Source organism: Eurytemora carolleeae, unplaced genomic scaffold (genome assembly GCF_000591075.1).
Source record: "Eurytemora carolleeae unplaced genomic scaffold, Eaff_2.0 scaffold79, whole genome shotgun sequence".
NCBI classification, from domain to species: Eukaryota; Metazoa; Arthropoda; class Copepoda; order Calanoida; family Temoridae; genus Eurytemora; species Eurytemora carolleeae.
In genome coordinates this window covers 129,916-151,167 of record NW_019396020.1, presented here as the reverse complement: position 1 = coordinate 151,167, position 21,252 = coordinate 129,916, and the positions used below count along the sequence as shown (strand labels likewise).

The 21,252-nt window shown below is 32.0% G+C and overlaps 2 protein-coding genes across 2 annotated transcripts in view; one reads left to right on the top strand and one right to left on the bottom strand.

The window, feature by feature from the left end:
• The first annotated feature begins 242 nt into the window (after nt 1-242).
• Nucleotides 243-21,252, top strand: part of LOC111711911 (unconventional myosin-Ie) — a 34,806-nt gene continuing 13,796 nt past the window's right edge. Inside the window, exons 1-15 of the mRNA XM_023486759.1 lie at nt 243-290; nt 2,018-2,167; nt 2,918-2,998; nt 3,429-3,539; nt 3,925-4,005; nt 4,297-4,389; nt 4,944-5,009; nt 5,292-5,378; nt 6,315-6,362; nt 6,848-7,038; nt 8,963-9,062; nt 10,493-10,669; nt 19,716-19,772; nt 19,997-20,077; nt 21,062-21,147. Of these exons, the coding sequence (XP_023342527.1) occupies nt 243-290; nt 2,018-2,167; nt 2,918-2,998; nt 3,429-3,539; nt 3,925-4,005; nt 4,297-4,389; nt 4,944-5,009; nt 5,292-5,378; nt 6,315-6,362; nt 6,848-7,038; nt 8,963-9,062; nt 10,493-10,669; nt 19,716-19,772; nt 19,997-20,077; nt 21,062-21,147 (1,457 nt within the window). The remainder of the gene's footprint in view (nt 291-2,017; nt 2,168-2,917; nt 2,999-3,428; nt 3,540-3,924; nt 4,006-4,296; nt 4,390-4,943; nt 5,010-5,291; nt 5,379-6,314; nt 6,363-6,847; nt 7,039-8,962; nt 9,063-10,492; nt 10,670-19,715; nt 19,773-19,996; nt 20,078-21,061; nt 21,148-21,252) is intronic.
• LOC111705368 (failed axon connections) lies at nt 11,264-18,952 on the bottom strand. Its single transcript, XM_023478261.1, has 10 exons — nt 18,834-18,952; nt 18,312-18,401; nt 17,556-17,636; nt 16,962-17,084; nt 16,490-16,550; nt 15,759-15,861; nt 14,586-14,679; nt 13,833-13,941; nt 12,825-12,920; nt 11,264-12,367 (listed from the first exon to the last, which is right to left on the bottom strand). Exons 1-10 carry the CDS (start codon nt 18,890-18,892, stop codon nt 12,338-12,340), a joined length of 846 nt encoding a protein of 281 aa, XP_023334029.1. The 5' UTR covers nt 18,893-18,952; the 3' UTR covers nt 11,264-12,337.

Below are 21,252 nucleotides of genomic sequence, written 5' to 3'. Positions count from 1 at the left end.
ATAGTGCAATACATCCAGTGCAATATATCCAGTGGAATAAGTCCAGTGCAATACATCCAGTAAAATACATCCAGTATAATACATCCAGTACAATGCATCTAGTACAATGCATCCAGTATAATACATCCAGTGCAATACATCCAGTACAATGCATCCAGTAAAATACATCCAGTGCAATACATCCAATAAAATACATTCAGGAATACATATAGTGCAATACACTTTATATTTCTTTCGCCAAAATGCATACATTCAGTATTCATTACATTCATCCCTATATATTCGGTGAAGTACATTTAGTATACATTTAGTATAGTCTATTGAGTACAAATACTGTATTTTGCACATTCCGTACACTACAATTAGTTAAATATTTAGTATATTCAGTACAAAACAATTAGTTAAATACATTTAGTACAGTGCTTTTAGTTCAATACATTTAATAGACTACCCTTAGTAAAATATTAAGTGCATTCAGTGCAGTACAATTAGCTAAATACATTCATTACAGTGCATTTAGTACAATACATTCAGTTCAGTACATTCAACAAAAAACCTTCAGATATTAAAGATACAATTACAAATTTTACTAAACACTAAAAATCCATCCAGAATGTAGAGAAAAGTTATTTGTTACAGATTGAATATGTTATTTTCCCGATAAATTGACCGCATTTTTAATGTTTTTGGATTTATTTAAAAAGAGAATTAATTTAATTTTATTTATTTTCTTCGTTTACTTAGTTTACTTATCAACTAAACTTTGCTTAAAGTATTGCGCTTTCTTGATAACAAGTATTATTCATCTATTCTACCTTATAGATAGTTAGTCATTCAACATTTTACTTAGATAGTTAGTTATTCAACATTTTACTTAGATAGTTAGTCATTGAACATTTTACTTAGATAGTTATTCAACATTTTACTTAGATAGTTAGTTATTTAACACTTTACTTAGATAGTCAATCATTCAAAACTTTACTTGATAGTAGCACTTTACTTAGATAGTTAGTCATTTAATATTTTACTTTGATAGTCAGTCATTCAACACTTAACTTGATAGTAGCACTTCACTTAGATAGTTAGTCATTTAATATTTTACTTTGATAGTTAGTCATTCAATATAATTCATTTATGGTTTAAAATGAGGAAATAAAAAGCACAACATAAATAAGCGCAATGCTATGCAATTTATTTAGCTTCAACTTTAAACCCCCTTTTTACTTGTACAAATAAAAACCCATCAAAACGATTGGTTACCAATTACAGTCTTTGGCACAAACTCAGATTTTCTAATCCCCATATCTTTGCAACCAAATGTCGTAGACCTTTGATATTTAAAACTATTAATTATATTAGATCAAATAATCTAAGTTTGAAACATTAAAGGTTTATACTATCAGGTTGCAATGCTGTAGGGATTGGAATTTTTGAGTTTGTGCCAAAGACTTAATTTCTTTATCTCAATATCTCTTTCAGAATAAAAAGATGTTTATCATGTAATGAAACTCCGATTGAACAAGTTGTGCGAATAATCTAAGGAAAACTATGTTAAATATTATAAATATACAATTTACATGCATCACTGCATCTGAGATCTTTGATTCAGATTTTTTCCAGGAAATATTATTTAGTTTTGCTTGATGATATTCAAAAAATCCCCCTAAGAAGTTTTAAGAAAAAAATTATATAAAAGTTTACTTTCTTATAAAGACATAATAGATTGTATAATAATTATAAGTAATCAATATAATAAAACAAGACATTCATACATATGTTGCCAAAGGCCGGCCAAACGGCTGGACCGATTGGGCTGAAATTTTGTGTGGACAGTGTACACTCATGGGTGGCCGGGGGTAGTATAGGCTAAAAAATATAGATTTTTCTTCAACGCCAGGCCCTTCAGCTAGTCTTAAAATAAAAATATAAAAAATATTGAAATAATATCATACTACCTTGAAAAACATTATCATTAATATCAATTTCCTTTTCATTTATTTGTTATTATAATTATTAGATTAGCGATAAATCGATCTGTGAGAACCTAGAGAAGAGGTATAGGGACAACTGGATCTTCACCTACATCGGTCCTGTTCTCATCTCCGTCAACCCCTTCAAGAACATGTCCTACTTCACCCAGAAGGAGGTCGACATGTACCAAGGAGCGGTAAGACTCAATATACGAAAAAACAAAGAAAAAAGAAAAATGGTGTCCTAAACTTTTGAGATTTAACCTATAGAGAATTTGTTCATTAAATGTTTATTATAAGATATCAAGGTATCATATGGTTGTAACTATTTAAATTGTTTTTTTTTGATAATTTTTTTGAAGTTTTAAAGGAATTGCGTCTTTCTTTGCCACAAAGTCAAATTTTCTAATACTTATATTTTTGCACCTTGATGGTGTAAACATTTTAAATTTCAATCTTAGATTATATAATCCAACAGAATTCATAGTTTTAAAACAGGGTGTCTCACGAAACATGACAGCTGGTGAATAGTTTTAAATGTTTTCCATAATTTGCGAAATTATCTAATACCAAACAGAAAAAAATATGACATGGAAGTTTGGAAGTCATATTTTAGTAAATTTGATTTCAAGGTAAAATAAATTTGATTAAAAGATTTTTTTTAACAAAATAAACTGCAAAAAGTTTTCAATATTTAATACAGTTTATGGAAGAAGACATTTAAAACTATTCATGAACTGTCATTTTTCGTTTTTCGTGGGACACCCTGTATTGGGTTGCACAGATATTATTATTATAAAACTAGAGTTTGTGGCAAAACTCAATTACTTTACTATTTTTTGCTAAGAACAAACTATGTCACAAGATAAACCCATTTACAAAAATCTACTTCTAAAAAATCAAAAATATCAAGATTTTGGAAGACGATATTTATTCTCTGTGTTCAGGCTCAGTATGAGAATCCTCCACATATTTACGCTATAGCAGATAATATGTACAGACACCTCACTACAGATAATGAAAACCAGGTCCGCTTTCTACTGGATCCAAGTACCCATATATCCATGTATCCTTCTATGCCTGTATCCCTGTATTCCTCTTGTATCTATGTATCCATGTTTCCTACATATTTTTATGACTGTATTTCTAAAGCTTGAAACCTTTAATAGCTTTAATCAGTTTTCAATTTTATCCCTGTAATCCTGTATCTGTACAAAATACGACATTCTAGCACTACTCTTGTATCCCTTTATCCGGCCTTGGATCCATGTATCCCTGTATTCCTATATCCCTGTATCTCCGTTTTGTATCCGTGTATCCCAGTTTCCTTTTATCCCTGTATCCCTGTATCCCTGTATCCCTGTATCCCTGTATCCCTGTATCCCTGTATCCCTGTATCCCTGTATCCCTGTATCCCTGTAATCCTGTATTCCTGTATCCCTGTATCTCTGTCTCTAGTGTGTGATGATATCGGGAGAGTCTGGAGCAGGGAAGACTGTGAATGCAAAATATATCCTGGATTATATAAATACTGTATCAGGGGGTGGAGATAGATCAACCCATGTTAAGGTAAACATTTTCAGTAGGTGCAATATTACCAACCAAGAATGAAACTGTAAAGACTCTTAAAACCTGACGCTTTCAAGTTAACTTAACATTTCTGTCTTGAATTTGTTTGTTTTTTATGGTTTATTTAATGATTTGGCAAAGAAAGAACCTATTTTACAACTGCAGAAAATCATGAATGTATGTAAGGAACCAGCCAGTATAAACTCTGCACGATCTTCTCTTAAGTCTTATCCTTTGTGGGTAACCCTGTAGATTTACTCCTTACAAGAATATTAACGTCAAAATTTGACTAAAAATCCGGGGTCTAAATCTACACATAATTATGTAAAAAAGAAGATTTTGGAGAAATAATGAGGCTTCACGCTTATACTTTTATAATATTTAGGACGTTGTAAAGTATTCAAATCCTCTTCTAGAAGCATTTGGAAACGCTAAAACTTTGAGAAACAATAACTCTTCAAGATTTGTAAGTTTTTATTTTATTTAAATCTTTATCATATATTCATAGTACAACAAATCCCGATTTGGTTTCGTTTTTATTTTTAAATTAACTTTTTGAAATTGAATCCGAAAAAATTCAAAACATTTGTTTTTTTAAAGTAATCTTGTTAATTTCGATTTTTGTTTTTTTCACATTGAGGTGAAATTATTCGAAAAATGTTGATGTTACAAAATTCATTATTTTTCTTTTTTTATCATTACTTCTGTGCAGTTTTGACTTCTAAAATAATGTTTATCCAACTTTTCTCTGGTTAAGGGAAAATATATCGAGATATTCTTTAACTCTGGTCAACCTGCAGGAGGAGAAGTTTCAAACTTTCTTCTAGAGAAATCCAGGGTTGTTCTACAGGTATTGCAAATATTAATCCAGGGTTGTTCTACAGGTATTGCAAATGTTAATCCAGGGTTGTTCTACAGGTATTGCAAATATTAATCCAGGGTTGTTCTACAGGTATTGCAAATGTTAAACCAGGGTTGTTCTACAGGTATTGTAAATATTAATCCAGGGTTGTTCAACAGGTATTGTAAATGTTGATCCAGGGGGGTTGTTATACAGGTATTGAAAATGTTAATTGTTTCTCTGCAATTCGCTCTTTTTTATCGTTTTCAAATTTTCTTGAATTTAAAAATAATAAATCTTGCCTCCTTTTTCCTGGCAAAATTTTTCATATTTAACGGTCCATAAATCTTTCCTGGGGTCAAGTGTGTTGCCATAAACAAAAATTGAACTTTATTGACGCTTTTGGGTACAGATATATAAATATATATAGAAGATGATGTGATACCATGTTCATTAAAAAAAAATTCTTAAAAGTTGAATTAGCGTTTAGCCAATACAGAAATATAAAACTTTTAAAGGAAAATTGATATTAAATCATAGAAATGTTCTTTTTTATATTCTAGAATCCTGGAGAGCGGAATTTTCATATTTTTTATCAAATGGTGAAAGGTTCAAGCAGAGATTTCAAGGTATTATAATGTGAAGTCATAAATGTTTAAAATTTTGAATGAACGACACAAAATAACTAAATTAGTTCTTTCCTTAAATTTTATCATTTATTTCATCACTTTTTAAATTGTTTAGTTATTATTATTATTTTCAATAATATTAATAGCATCATTATTATCAATTTTATAATTATTATTATTATCTTAAAAGCGGAATAACTTGAGAAACAAAAAGAAACAAAGACGACCTAGGTTACTCCGCTTCTTTGGTATAATCACTGTATAGAGTTGACATATATCTAGGATATCTGTGGAATATCTGATGATCTGGATTACTACGGATACTTGGAGAACACTGAGTCCAGTGCTCCTGGTATAGATGATACCAAGGAAAATATTATATTACTTAAACATTCAGAATCTCAAAAATATGAATAAGTTATGTTGTCAAAACTTTTTTATAAAAAAGGAGCGATTTCTAACAAAATATGACAATTTAAGGGACTGTAAATGAAAAGTGAAAGGGGGTATAGGATGAAACCTGAGAATACCAGGCGTTGAACGATATATATAAGCAAAGAGAATAGAATATATACATTCTATTCTATTTTCTTTGTATATAAGACACCTATCTGATGTTCCTGTCTCGAGAAATTGATATAAAACTGCGTCAAAATTATACGAAAATTCATGTTCATTGCTTGGATAAAAAATTCTATAATTATACATTTTTGTATAAAAGTAGTAGGTTTAAACAGATCATATTCATCAAATACCCAACAAATCTGAAATCGATTTAATCCCATAGAAGTCTGAGAATCTTAGGGTTTTTAATTTTAATTTTTCCTTTAAAGTCCCTTTAAGTAAAAAAGTTTATTGATCTTTTTATATTAAAGTTAACAAGAAATTAAACATGTAATGGAACTGATGGACGTAACTTCAAGTGCCATTCTTTCAAAAGATGGGCATACCAGATTCTCCACGGTACCCTTTAAACAGAAATCTGAGCAAAAAAGATTATCAAAATATCCTATTTTTTTAATCTAAAATGATAACTTCTAATTTTGGGTTATTTATGAATTGACCTATGGATGTTATGCTTTTTTTTGATGAAAAAACGACTATATCATTCCCACTGTTACTCAGACAAAGATTTCTAGAATACCGTTCTCAATCGGACATGCCAGTATCAAAATGGAGGGTCACTTGAAATTATGACCACTTTTTCTAAAAGTTCATTGATTCAAAAACAGCATTATTATTATTTTGAGGACTACTGTCTTGCAAGTTTTTGTAAATATCAAAATATATTATAAATAAAATCAGGACTGGAATGAAGTTCTCAGTGCAATGGAAACCATGAACATGTCTCGGGTATGTAACTAAAAGATACATCGAATTCGTGTTCTTGAAATATAATTTATTGCACCCTTGGGATATTCAAAATGTCGTGTCCTCAATCCTTCGATCTTCAAACCTTTTACAACTATAATATATTGTACCCTTGATCTTTTCTCTTTAAAGCATATTGTATCCTTGATCTTTTATCTTTAAAGCATATTGTATCCTTGATCCTTTATCTTTAAAGCTTATTGTATCCTTGATCCTTCATCTTTAAAGCCTATTGTATCCTTGATCCTTTATCTTTAAAGCTTATTGTATCATCGATCCTTTACATCTATAAATCCTTGATTTTATCTGTAAAGTTTATATCCTAGATCCTTCACATTATATAGTAGAAATTCTATCCTTGATCCTTTATCTTTTATATAGGGTGCATCCTTCCTCTCTGATAAATTGTATCCTTATCCTGTATTCTATTGCATATTTTGTGTCTTTGATCCTCTTATTGTATCTAGGAGGATCAGCTGGATGTGATATCTATTGTATCTTCAATCCTTCATCTGGGAAATATTTCCTTCTCTGAAGGACAGAACGAGGTTGCAAGTGTATATCTCCAGGATAGTTTAGATACTCCGTCCCAGCTTCTCCTGGTAGACCCTGGATCACTAAACCAATGTCTTGTAACTCATATTATGGAGACCAACGGGTAGGTAGACAGTACAGTACAATACAATATATTTACATACATTGCGTGAGGGGAAGAAAAAGTGAATCTTTCCGAAATTCCTCCCATGAGTTTATAAAATTTTAAAAGAGACTAATTTTTTTATCAATTTAAAGATTAAATATTATTATAAAGATTATCTCTTAAAGAGAGTGACCGGCAATGTATGTTAGTTGAACTAAGAGTGAATAGTAATGTGGAGAAATTCTTTAGGATTCATTTGAGACATTTAAAACGTTTTAATGAAATATAATTTCTATGACATAGTCAAAGTTTGATGTAATTTTTCGCTGCGGTGTTATGCACTACCTTAGACATTGGACCGGACTTATAATTTGTCTGTGGTTTTCGTAAAGCTAAAATATGTCAAAGGAGTATAGAAAACATTGTAAGTCTTTAAAACTTGGTAAATTTTAACCTCCTTCTTTGTATCATAAAATTGTTGAAGATACTAAAGATTTAAACAGTCTTGGTTATATAATATTTTGAATTTTGAATAAATTTCTCAGTATCTCGGTCAATTCTTTTGATGCTACCAACACTGTGGAGAAAATGTTATGTTTACAAGATTTCAGCTACAGTATCTCATTTTTGTTAACTCCAGGGCCCAAGATCTACCAAAGTACTTCTTGGATTTGGACCCTGAACTTCACTTCAAACTTTTTAAAAAGTACAAATTATTTGTATACAATGAAGGATCAGCCAGAATGGAAATTTGTTATAGTAATTCCTTAAGTACACTATGCTCAGGTTTTAAAAATGTCCTCACAAATCTAGGGTCCACTCAGATATAACAGCTGTGAGGCACACCAATAAAATTACATTTACGCTAGCCCAGAATACCATAGATTGATAGGTAGAAGCATATCTATAAGCGGTCCGTGTTCAAAATCATCAATTTGAGTAGTTACGTCCTTAGAATCGATTTTTTTTTAAATTATTTAATGTATCAAACATTCTACAGTAAACTAATTAGATGTTTAGAAACATATTTCTCAATAGAAATTTGTCAATAAATCAATGTTAGAATCAATAATTTTTTTTTATCATTTTATTGATTTTTTTTATGAATTTGGTCGCAGATTTCTACAAATTCTTCAAATATCGTCTTTTGAATAAAAATTCCAGATAATCTACAGAACATTTTTGTGAACAATGAGAGATTACAGAAACTAATAACTGAAGAAGATTACTTATTTTTGATGATAAGAGTTAATTTTTATTTGCTCAACCTGTTCCTAAGCAAGTAATAAGTTTACTGTAGAGTTTGTGTTACATTTTTTGTTGTCGTTATTTAATAATTAAAAAAACGATTCTCAGAACGTAATCACCCAAATGGATGATTCTAAAAGCCGACTTTGCGCTCAATCTCAGTATTATACATCATTAAAATGTTTTATATGTCTCGCTCTCAAACAAATTCTCCATAATACTACACTCTCAGTTCAACTACCATGCATTGCCGGTCACTCCCTTTAAAGGAACAGAAAACATAATTTTAATTGACCCTCTACGCAACGATGGCAATTCTCGATTCCCTTAGAAGCTTTGCCTGATCAAGAATAATTAGGATAACAAATAATTTAAACTTTAAAACTGATTTTTTTCATTTGTGTTTTTTTCTTAGGTCCGCGAGTATCTATACTTCTTGATTTTCATAAATTTTATAGAAAACTTACAAATAATTTATGAAGATTATACCATACATTGCATTAACTCTGTAAACAGTATGTATGATTAAACTGAGTTAAGCAAAAATATTATTTACCATTTCTTCTGCTCTGTCAATAATTGCACATTATTGATCAGATAAAGGTTTCAGGGATTGTTCTGAATCGGGCATTGTCATCTTTACAAGGGTCAAATGAAATTACGCTTAGAGTCCCTAAATTTTTTTTTATTTCAGAGAAGTGATAAATGTTTCCCACAGTGTTCAGCAAGCTGAACAGACCAGAGATGCGCTTAGTAAAGCATTGTACAGCAGACTCTTTGATTATCTTGTTCAGGTAGAAACACTTAGGTTTAAGGTCTTGGATCTTGTTCAGGTAGAAACACTCAGGTTTAAGGTTCTGGATCTTGTTCAGGTAGAAACACTTAGGTCCTGGATCTTGTTCAGGTAGAAACACTTAGGTTTAAGTTCCTAGATTATGTTCAGGTGAAACACTCATGTTTAAGGTTCTGGATCATGTTCACGTAGAAACACTCAGGTTTAAGGTCCTGGATCATGTTCAGGTAGAAACACTTAGGTTTAAGGTCCTGGATCTTGTTCAGGTAGAAACACTTAGGTTTAAGGTCCTGGATCATGTTCAGGTGAAACACTCAGGTATAAGCTGGATCATGTTCAGGTAGAAACACTCAGGTTTAAGGTCCTGGATCATGTTCAGGTACAGTGAAACCCTTAATAACGAATACATCGAAAGAATTCATCAAATGTCATATTCTTCACTTTCTGATAATGGAATGTTGCAGATATTTAGTTTTTAAATTAAATGATTATATGGAACTCTTTAAAACTGTTCCCGCATATTCATGGCTAATTATTTTTGCAAATACTGAAAATTACGTAATATAGTATAAAACTCATTGAAAAAATGTCAAGACGCCATTTGATAAATTCTTCCGATGTATTCGTTATTACGGGTGTCACTGTAGAAAAACTCATGGTTTAAGCTGGATCATGTTCGGGTGAAACACTCAGGTTTAAGGTCCTGGATCTTGTTCAGGTAGAAACACTTAGGTTTAAGGTCCTGGATCTTATTCAGGTAGAAAAACTCAAGTTTAAGGTCCTGGATCATGTTCAGGTAGAAACACTCAGGTTTAAGGTCCTGGATCTTGTTCAGGTAGAAACACTCAAGTTTAAGGTCCTGGATCTTATTCAGGTAGAAACACTCAAGTTTAAGGTCCTGGATCATGTTCAGGTGAAACACTCAGGTTTAAGATCCTGGGTCTTGTTCAGGTATAGAAACACTCAAGCTTAAGGTTCTGGATCATGTTCAGGTGAAACACTCAGGTTTAAGGTCCTGGATCATGTTCAAGTAGAAACACTCAGGTTTAAGGTCCTGGATCTTGTTCAGGTAGAAACACTCAAGTTTAACGTCCTGAATCATGTTCAGGTGGACGTAATTTTAAGAAAAGGAAATTAGTTTTTGTCACAAACTCAAATTTTTATCTATATATCTTTGCAACCCGATTAGAAAATTTAAGTTTGTTGCAAGTACTCAGTTCCTTTCATTAAAGAAAAAAAATCATCATAATTTTTGCCCCGCCGAAGGTTTTAAGGATACCAATGGGAAAGGTGAAAAAAAACTACAGTTTGACATACGAAGTGATGCAGTGTGAAGGGTGCATCCTCTCAAATACTATTTACGATATATAACACGCTGCTTCAAAACTACAAGTAAAAAACTTTACACATTTATAGAAAATCCTTTCTTAGAGAATCAACGTAGCAATGAAGAACAGTGGAGGCACTAGCAGTATGCATAGCCTTGGTATTCTTGACATCTACGGATTCGAGATATTTGAAAAGAACGGGTTCGAGCAGTTCTGCATAAACTTCGTCAACGAGAAGCTCCAGCAGATATTTATAGAGCTGACTTTAAAGAACGAGCAGGTAATTTTATCTTAATATTTTAATTCTGTGTTAAAATGTTCAAATGTCAACTTCCTGTGCGTGCCAGCCTGACGCCGTTCCTTCCTACATTGGTCGACAGCTTGACGTCTCCTATATTGGTCGTCAAATGTACGGAGAAATATCTATCTATCAGATAAGAAGTGAGCATAAGACATCTAGCGGCCAACATATCGTCCCCTAAAGTACGTAAAATACACGACCACTTTCTATGGAGAAAACGGGCTCTGGGTAGTATACAGTGAGAACCAAAAAACTCTAGGATAGTAAGACGACTTTTAGACCCAAGTAATGACTTTAAATAGTCCAATGAACATAGGACACAGCAACTGTGCAGTGCTAATAGAACCATTTCACAGCAACCTTCAGTGCTAATAGAACCATTTCACAACAACTGTTCAGTGCTAACAGACCCATTTCACTTAATAAGTGGTTTAGTTCCGTACTAGTTAAACTATAAGCTTTATTAAAACAATAAACATCACTTAAGTATTGCTATATTGTGGTCTTCCTATTCCACAGTTTTCTGGTTCTCACTGTATATATTTGAGGGGGACATAAAGTCTTGAAATTTGAAGATTAAGAAAGCTCCACATTTTGATGAAACATCTGTTAAAACAAATGGATTTATTGCATTAAATATTCTTAAGAAATTTATACCTCAATAAATTCCAACTTAGTGCCTTTCCTAATTCTATCATGAACCCTACACCACAAGCATTGGATTTTGGATTTCTACATCAGTTCAAAATCTTAGTGTTCTTTTCGTATCTAAATGACAGATAATTCTTGGAAAAAGTTATCTATATGTATGCAGTGTAATATCTGTTTGTTTGGATGTCCGATCGGTGATCATAACTCATAAACCCCTGCACCGATTTTCCTCAAAATTTGACCGGGAAACTCGGGAGAAACACGGAAATGTTTTTAGCTCATGGTTTTTAGATTCGACTTAAATAGGGAAATATAGTTAAAATCGGGATTTATGACCACGTGCGGATAAAATGTGGGAGTAACTATGAGTAACCTGGGCAACGCTGGGTTCCCGGGCTAGTATCTTATAAAGTTTGTTATGCACCCAAGAAAAAAAACATAAAATAACTTCCTATCATTTTGTTCTTCATTTCTAAAACTTGAATTAGATTCTATCAATGTTTTCTGAGATTATATTAAAGTTTAATGAGAATTCTGCGCCGATCTTCAATCAGAAGTAAAACAAAAGTAGAAATATTGAAAAATGGAAGAACAAAGAAGGGATTTATTTATTTGTGAAACACAAAATTAGAAGGACAACGGATCTTAATTTCTCTTAAAGCATCAGATAGAAATAAGGGAAACAAACTAATTCAGTAATTATTATCTTGATAATATGTCAGAAAGTGATTGATACCATGCTAATCCTTATATATGTATCTTCATGATCGGTGTGAACTATGAATATTCTTTAGATAAGGTTTACAACTTGCAAATAAAGTAATCAACACAGTTAGTCTCAAAATATGGGAGTCTAAAAGAACAAATTTCTAAACTACAAATGCATTTTAGAGACATAAAATATAAATTGTAATAAAAAGTCTTAAGTATTGAAGATATGTACATTTAGCAAAAGTTTAAATGTTTTATGTTTTCATCAATCTAAAGTAAAAATCTTTATTTGCTCATCTTTCCCTCCATGCAACCCTGAAACAAAAAATTTTGGTTTTTATTTTTCTGTAAGATTTTTGAAATCCTTCTTATCCGTGATTCACTCTTTCTTCTCTTTCCGTGAATACACTCTTTCCTTACATATCCCTACCTACTCCCTAACCCCTACGTACCCTACCTATCCCCTTACCATACTTCCCCCTTACGATCTCATTTCCTTTTATATTATTTTCTTACATTACCCCCCTGCATAGCTCAATATATTTTACTCTTCGTACTGACATCCTCCGAAAACCCTGTCAATCTGTCAACCTACACCCACCCTATCAATCTGTCAACCTACACCCACCCTATCAATCTGTCAACCTACACCCATCCCATCAATCTGTCAACCTACACCCACCCTATCAATCTGTCAACCTACACCCACCCTATCAATCTGTCAACCTACACCCTCCCTATCACCCCGACCCTCTATCCTCCATCTATTTACCTGTGCACACATTTCCTCCCAATCAGTCCAGTACATAGTTCGCACATTCTCCACCAGATTTACAACACCCTCACACTTCATGTACATATAACCAGCCTGCAGTACATTTTTTAGATTATATTGTACGTCTATCCTGTATACAATAAAGTATGCACTGCATGCATTGTATGTAAATATTTCCAGCATTCGGTAAACTAACTAAATTAATATTTTCCTCCATTTTTAGGTTTTAAATTAATAAAGGATTTTAAAATAAATTTCATGACAAAAGAACTCTTTTTGGTATTTTCATTCCATTTTTAATGTGTGTTTTTTTTATCAAACGTCATCGGATCGACGCTACAAACCTAACTTACAATCGTCGGACTGGTACAAAAGTTAGACAATACAAACGTGATATGTTTGATTTTTTAAATCAATGGAATCTATATATACATAAAGTTTTAAATTCTGTTTTTCTGTTTTTTTGTCTGATCATAACTCTGATACATAAAGTTGTAATCTCTGTTTGTCTGTTTTTTTTTGTCTAATCATAACTCAGGTATATAAAGTTGTAATCTCTGTTTGTCTGTTTTTTTTTTGTCTGATCATAACTCAGATATATAAAGTTGTAATCTCTGTTTGTCTATTTTTTTGTGTTGATCATAACTCAGATATATAAAGTTGTAATCTATGTTTGTCTGTTTTTTTTGTCTTATCATAACTCAGATATATTAAGTTGTGATCTATGTTTGTCTGTTTGTTTGTCTGATCATAACTCAGATATATTAAGTTGTAATCTCTGTTTGTCTGTTTGTTTGTCCGTTCATAACTCATAAACCCCTAAACCTATTTGCAATAAATTTTGATTGGGGAACCTCTTAGCTTAGATTTTAAGTTCTAAGGTCAATTTTTAAAGCAAAAATTTAGTTTCTCGAAAAAAACGACCAAGTGCGGGTAAACGGCGAAGCAACTTTGAGTAACCTGGGCAACGCTAGGTTCCTAAGCTAGTAATGTATAAAATGAGACCTGTGGGAACTCCATAGGTATATACAGGAACTGTGCTAGATGACCAAAAATAACACAATCAATGGTTGTTGGCGTATCCCCGTGCAGAAACTTTTTGTTCCCTAAATATCTGAAAATAAAATTATTATTATTATAAAGATTCACACACAAAGATATAAATACATATGTATATGGTGTAGTTTTAATTTGCTTAAATAATTTGAATATATAGTTTTACAAAAGAAAAAAAGTAATATATGCAAATTATGCACAAATTGACGACATTGATCATTACTCATCACATAACATTTAAAAGGTCTTGTAAACCGGAACTTTCCATGCATGGTCCAATGGGACATCAAAATATTTCATTTGTTTCTTAACAAACATTTCTGTAACTATCAGAAAACGGAATCAATGACTTACGACGTTATAAGAAAGATACAAATTAAACCTTGTCTACCAAAGGATTAGATATGGGACCTAATTGTGTCGATTTGAAACTTTTATTAGCTGATCTAACTCATATTTAGTTTGAAATCTTGAAGGTCTAAGACATCAAATTTATAAGACATGAGGACTAGAGAATGATGCGAGTAACCAGTTCATTTCCTCTGAGCATGAAATTCAATCTTTTAAAATTCTCACATATTTGGATAAACTTAACTCGTAAGTCCACTGTCAGCATTATCTTTTATGTGTCCTACTGCTAGTTTTTACAACAATGAAAACCAGAATAAAGTAAATTAAATTACCAATTATCAATGTACTTACCCTGAGATAGCTTTGATATCTTTAAATGAGAAGTTAAGAGCAGTTTCTTCATCCCATCTTCCCCAGCAGCAGAGCTTACCCTTCCTTCTCATACCTTAACAAATATATGCAAATCACTTCTTATTTATAAAATATCTACAATCTCTCTAATAAGCTCTTCACTCATCTAGATATCTATATATAAAGTTGTAATCTCTGTTTGTCTGTCTGTCTGTTTGTTTGTCCGATCATAACTCAATAACCCCTGGACTGATTTGCCTCAAATTTTTATTGGGGACTCACGAGAATGTTCTTGGTTTGGTTTTGAGATTCTAAATTGAGTGGGTCGACTTTAATAGGGAAAATGTAGTCTCTCGGGAAAATCGATCAAGTGCGAGTAAACGACGGGAGTAACTTTTAGTAACCTGGGCAGCCTGGGTTCCCAAGCTATACATCTATAAAACTGTAATCTATGTTTCTCTGTTTGTCTGTCTGTGTGTATGTCCGATCATAACAGCCGAACCCTTATCCCATTGGCCTAAAATTGGGGAACTCGGGAGAACCACGAAAATGTTATTAGCCTGGTTTTGAAAATCTAAATTGAGTGAATTGACTTTTATAGCAAAAATTGACAAAGTGCGGGTAAACGGTGGAAAAAATTATGAGTAACCTTGGGCAATGCCTGGGTTCAATATATAGCTGGTACAGAAATTGACCCGACTTAACCCAGAGTAAAGGGTAAGTGACAATTTACAATGTTTTCTCAAAGGAAACATTTAATAGCGAGAAGGGAAAACGCTTTGTGCAGCGGGAAATACTCCGAATAAATCTAAATAAAGGTTCAGCCAGTCTGACTGCTTTATTCTGACACACGTGTCATGTACATATGTCGTCAGATTGTTTTTCGATTCTATTTGTTGCAAAATATGAGATTAAATAAATATCAGATTTACAAACCCTCCCGTACTACTCACAGTGATCTAGAGGTTACAACTTGCAAGCAATCGAGAAGAATTTGGACCAAGTACTTTTAGAAAATAAATGTACATGTATAAGGCTGCAAAATAAAGAGTAGTTAGTTATTGTCGTAAAAACAAAGGCCAAGGCTTTAAGAAACTTTAAAGTCGAACAAGACATGAAAATATATAAAACCTTTTACATCAGTTTTTGGTATTTACTGTACATAATATATACCTGCTGGCATAAACCATCTCATAGCCCATATCCTAGGCCAGTTCTCTAAACAAACCTCAGCAAATCTTTCCATATTTAAACCATATCTCCACCAGAACCCGATCTATACAAAACGGGAGTCATGACTTACTTCGATGCAACTAGAATATGCTAGGGGACCAAGTGCTGTAGTTATAATATGCTACTGGGGCAAGCTCATAGGAAGTCCTTTCAGGGGTTTGTACTTTCCGGTGTTTGTCTTATCAGGAGTTTGCATTTCCGGAGTTTTTATTTCTAGAGATTTTTACATACTACTGCTTCCCGGTAAAAAAAATTCCGAATTCTCTTTTAAAGGAATTGAGTCTTTGGAACAAAATCAAATATTTAAACCTCAATATCTTTAGAACTCTATGTTGTAAACCTTTGATATTTCAAACTCAGATTATTTGATCTAACAGAATTCATAGTTTGAAATATCTAAGGTCTGTAACATTTGGTTCCAAAGATATAGTGATTAGAAAATCAGAGTTCGTGGCTAAGACTCAATTCCTTTATTATTAAAATCATCAGGGCAATACAGCTACCGAATTTGGACTATATAGTCTGCCAATGATCATCTGCACTGATTACTAAAATTGTTAAATTATTTATAAAGAAAACAATGAATATAGAAAATTCTGACGAAAAAACATGCATCTGAAAATCCGGAAACCATATATCCGGAAAAGGCTTGAAACCCCAGTTTCACATTCCTGTGTAGTGTGTTCCTCCAGCATAGTTTGGAAAGCATGACTAGACGCCTTCTCCTCATCACTAAACAAATATAACGACTTTCAACATTTGTTATCAAATTCTAATTTTTAATGCTGTAGATCTGTTTTTCTATTCCTTGTACCATTCCACATTATATATGTATTTTTCGAATGGAAAGAAATCAAGTCCTTACCACAAACTCAAATTGTCGAATCCCAGTTTTACTTTGATATTGCTAGGCTACGTTTGTTGCATAATATGTGATGGGTCCACTCAATACTGGGTAGTCCAGACTGGAAATATCAAAGGTCTACCGTGCTGGGTTGCAAAGATATAGGAATTAGAAAATCAGAGGTTGTGGCAAAGACCCAATTCCTTTATTTTCGATCCTAAATTAAAGAATATAGTTGAAATTATAATTTCGTCGCTCTTGCACCTTCATACCGAAATTCTTTAACATTTTTTACAAACCTGAGTCCATTCTCTGGATCAACTCCGAAGTGTAGTTTAAGCTTTTCAATGATAAGGTTTGAATCCTCAAACTGTTCTCCGTTCAGCTCAATGTATGGAACTGTTCCAATAGTTCCGGAAACTCTAAAATGGAATCGTTTGAAATCTGTTTTATTTTTTTATCATTAAAAACTCTGAATCTAAAAAAGTGCTAAAGTCAAGGGAATAGTCAAAGGTTTTGATTAAGGCATAAACAACTGTTATTAAATCATACATACCACAAACATAAATTTTCTAATCCCTATCTTTGCAACCTGAATGTGTAAACCTTTGATATATCAAAAAAATTATTTAATCTAACAGAATTCACAGCTTGAAATATCTAAGGTCTAATTAAGGCCATTAGGTTACAAAGATATAAAGACTAAAAGATTGGCAAAGACTCCATTCCTTTAAGAACATTTTGATGCACTTTAGAAAAACAACTTTTAAGGGGACAAGGGAAAAGTACAATAATATCTAAACAATATCTACTCACCTTCTTGTATAAACGTTCTCATAGGATATACCAGTCAGTCGTAGCCAGGTCTCTAGTTTTAAACAATATCTACTCACCTTCTTGTATATACGTTCTCATAGGATATACCAGTTAGTCGTAGCCAGGTCTCTAGTTTTAAACAGAACGGAGATATCGACCTATAATCATCAAAGTGATAAACGTTGTTTTTCAACATTTTAAAAAATCGGTCAAAAGTGGAAACAAGTAAACAACCCAACAGATAAAACAAATATATTTATCTTCTAACTTTGGATCACAGCTTTGCCCAGAAACTAAACCGAGTTCACTAATCAAAGTTTGAGGCAAATCGGTAAAAAATTGAGCAAAAAATTAACTCATGTGTATAAATGATATAAAAGAGGCAACATAGTTAAGGTTTTTCCAGCTCGAACCTGCAAAGGTTTCTTTCGCTATTATGCAGTATTGATTTTCTTCAGTTCAAATGATGACGAAGTAACGATTCTTGAGTACAACTAGTAAAGTAACTATTCTTGAGTACAAATGATAATAAAGTAAAGATTCTTGAGTACAAATAATAAAGTAACTATTCTTGAGTACAAATGATAATAAAGTAACGATTCTTGAGTACAAATAATAAAGTAACTATGCATGTATACAAATGATAATGAAATAAAAAATTTTGAGTACAAATAAAAAAGTGTGGTGAAATTTTCAATTTACTTTTATGTACTCTGTGTCAAGGTTTAGAAACTATAATACATACAATACTCTTTCTATCTACGTTGCAGTCTGTTTTAAGAATCTTAAAAAGAGAGTTAACCAACAATTAAATAAATTTTACTAACTTCTACCTAATATTTGGAGACACTGGATACTGCATCAGATAGACTGTATCTTTACTCCAGTTTGGAACATGCAGGGGAGCCAGATTCCGTCGTTTACTAAAAAAACGGTTCACGGATTATATGACGTACACATGGGAGATAGTCATTCAGCATTATTAGTTTCGATTAGGAAAAAAAGTGTATTTTTAAATTAACTTATTTCTGCAAAACAAAAAAAAAATATACAGAAACATTACAGGAAATATTAATAATTATTGAGCAACTTCATTTTTAAAACAAAGGAATTGAGTCTTTGCCACAAACTTAAATTTTCCAATCCCTATAATCTTTCCAACATGATAATGTAAACCTTTGATTATTTGATCTAACAGACTTCGAAGTTTGAAAAAAAAGTTTGCAAAGGTTAGCAATTCAGAGTATGGTGCAGAAACGCAGTTCCTCAATTTACTCGAAGCGTTCGATTTGCATTTTCTGAGAAAAAAAATGAAAAAAAATGGATTTTTTTAGAAAAGTCTCATTATTTGTTACCTGTAGGAGGCAAAAACTACTATGATTATAAGAATAAATATAGAAATTATAAATATCATTTTATTGTGATATAAGATATATTCCTTGGTATAGCTCTTATTTAGATTGTGTATATGTATACTGACATATCAGTATGAAGATAAAGTTTAAGGNAAGTTAGGAATTAGGGGCGCAAAGTTAGTATTAAAAAAAAGTTTTTATTAATTTTCCAATAGATATGTATACCTGATTAAAAACAAGTTGTAAATTAAGTTCAAAATATTTTTAATCGTCAAAAAAATTAATGAAATTCTAGATATTTTTATCTTTAAATCTAATCAGTAAAATATAAATTTTTATGAAAAGAGTTTAGTTAACGTTGTGATTATTTTTGCAAATTATATGAATAAAAGAAACGTTGTTTTGATTTAGAAACAAAGTTATAATTTACAAATGAACGCCCCCCCCCCTCTCTTCAAACAGACCTTTATCAGTGTCAATGCTCCTAAACTATGATNTTTACATGATTTATCTCACCAGAAAATCAGAAAAACAGTTTATTTCTTAATTCTCGTAATGGTAATTTAAGATTTTGTTACGTGCAAGAAAACAGAGAACCTATTTCCCCCGATGCGTTCATCAAGGTGTATTTATATTCAATGTAAATATTGCAGCAAAGCTCTATTACCTGTCTAATTTTGATGCGGAAATTTCAATTTAATAAAAATGTTTGCTAAGCTTCTTAAGTTACTGATGTAATAGATTTGTTTAAAGTTCTCCAATAGATCTTAAGTTATTCTTTTGCAACCTTTGCTCAAGCAGAATTGATTGTTTGAAATATGAAAGGTCTACGGCATCATGTTACAAAGATATTATGATTAATGAATTATATTGTTTGTTTAGGAAGAATATAAGCAGGAGGGAATACAATGGAAAGAGATAAATTACTTTAACAACAAGGAAATTTGACAAACACTTGTATTTTAAAATCCTTAAACTAGCTTTTTTTCTTCAGAATATGCAGATCTGATTTTTATGATCAAATTTTAGAAATTATTTCTTATTGTGACTATTTAATGGAGCAGTACATCAAAATAACATTTATGAGGAATAAACAAATATTTTAAATTGGTATCTTATTTATCTACTAAAATCTTTTTATTTTATTGTTTGTGATTCTCCAGGTGGTCTGTAACCTATTAGAGAGTAGATCTCCTCCTGGTATATTCGAGTGTATTGACGAGATCAGTATCATCTATGCCAAGGTAGGACGGATTCTGAATCTCCAGGTGGTCTGTAACCTACTAGAGAGTAGATCTCCTCCTGGTATATTCGAGTGTATTGACGAGATCAGTATCATCTATGCCAAGGTAGGACGAATTGTGAATCTCCAGGCGGTGTGTAACCTTCTGGAGAGTAGATCTCCTCCTGGTATATTCGAGTGTATAGACGAGATCAGCATCATCTATGCCAAGGTAGGACGGATTGTGAATCTCCAGGTGGTGTGTAACCTACTGGAGATTAGATCTCCTCCTGGTATATTCGAGTGTATTGATGAGATCAGTATCATCTATGCCAAGGTAGGAAAAATCTCCAGGTGGTCTGGAACTCACTGAAGAATATAGATCGCTTCCTAGATCAGCAAAACCAAAGTAACACCAAACACATATCTCTACCACATTTAGAATATATAAGGATAAATCAATTGTGTCTCCCCAGGTTAAAGATTTACGAAATGAGTGTACTCCAGGTTCAAGAAAAGTCTAAATAAACTTGATAGAATTTCATCTCTCATAACTTGAGAAACATGTTAAGAAAGTTTAATATTAATGTGTTCTCTAGGTACAAGACAAAGCTGATGATAACTTCAGGAACATGTTAAGGAAGTTTAATATTAATCTGTTCTCTAGGAACAAGAAATAGCTGATGATAACTTGAGAAACATGTTAAAGAAGCTTAATATTAATGTGTTCTCTAGGTCCAAGATAAAGCTGATGATAACTTGAGGAAAATGTTAAGAAAGTTTAATATTAATCTGTTTTCTAGGTACAAGACAAAGCTGATGATAACTTGAGGAAAATGTTAAGAAAGTTTGATATTAATGTGTTCTCTAGGTCCAAGACAAAGCTGATGATAACTTGAGAAACATGTTAAAGAAGCTTAATGTTAATGTGTTCTCTAGGTACAAGAAAAGCTTATGATAACTTGAAGAAAATGTTAAGGAAGTTTATTATTAATCTGTTCTCTAGGTACAAGACAAAGCTGATGATAACTTGAGAAACATGCTAAGAAAGAATTTCACCAGTAATCAATATTTTGCAGATGCTAGTAATGGGTCAGTATTTTTTTAAAATCTATTTCTCGTAATTTGTTTCAGATTTATTCAACCCTATTTATCAGAAGTAAAACTAAATATTTTTGTAAAGAAATTTTCAACATA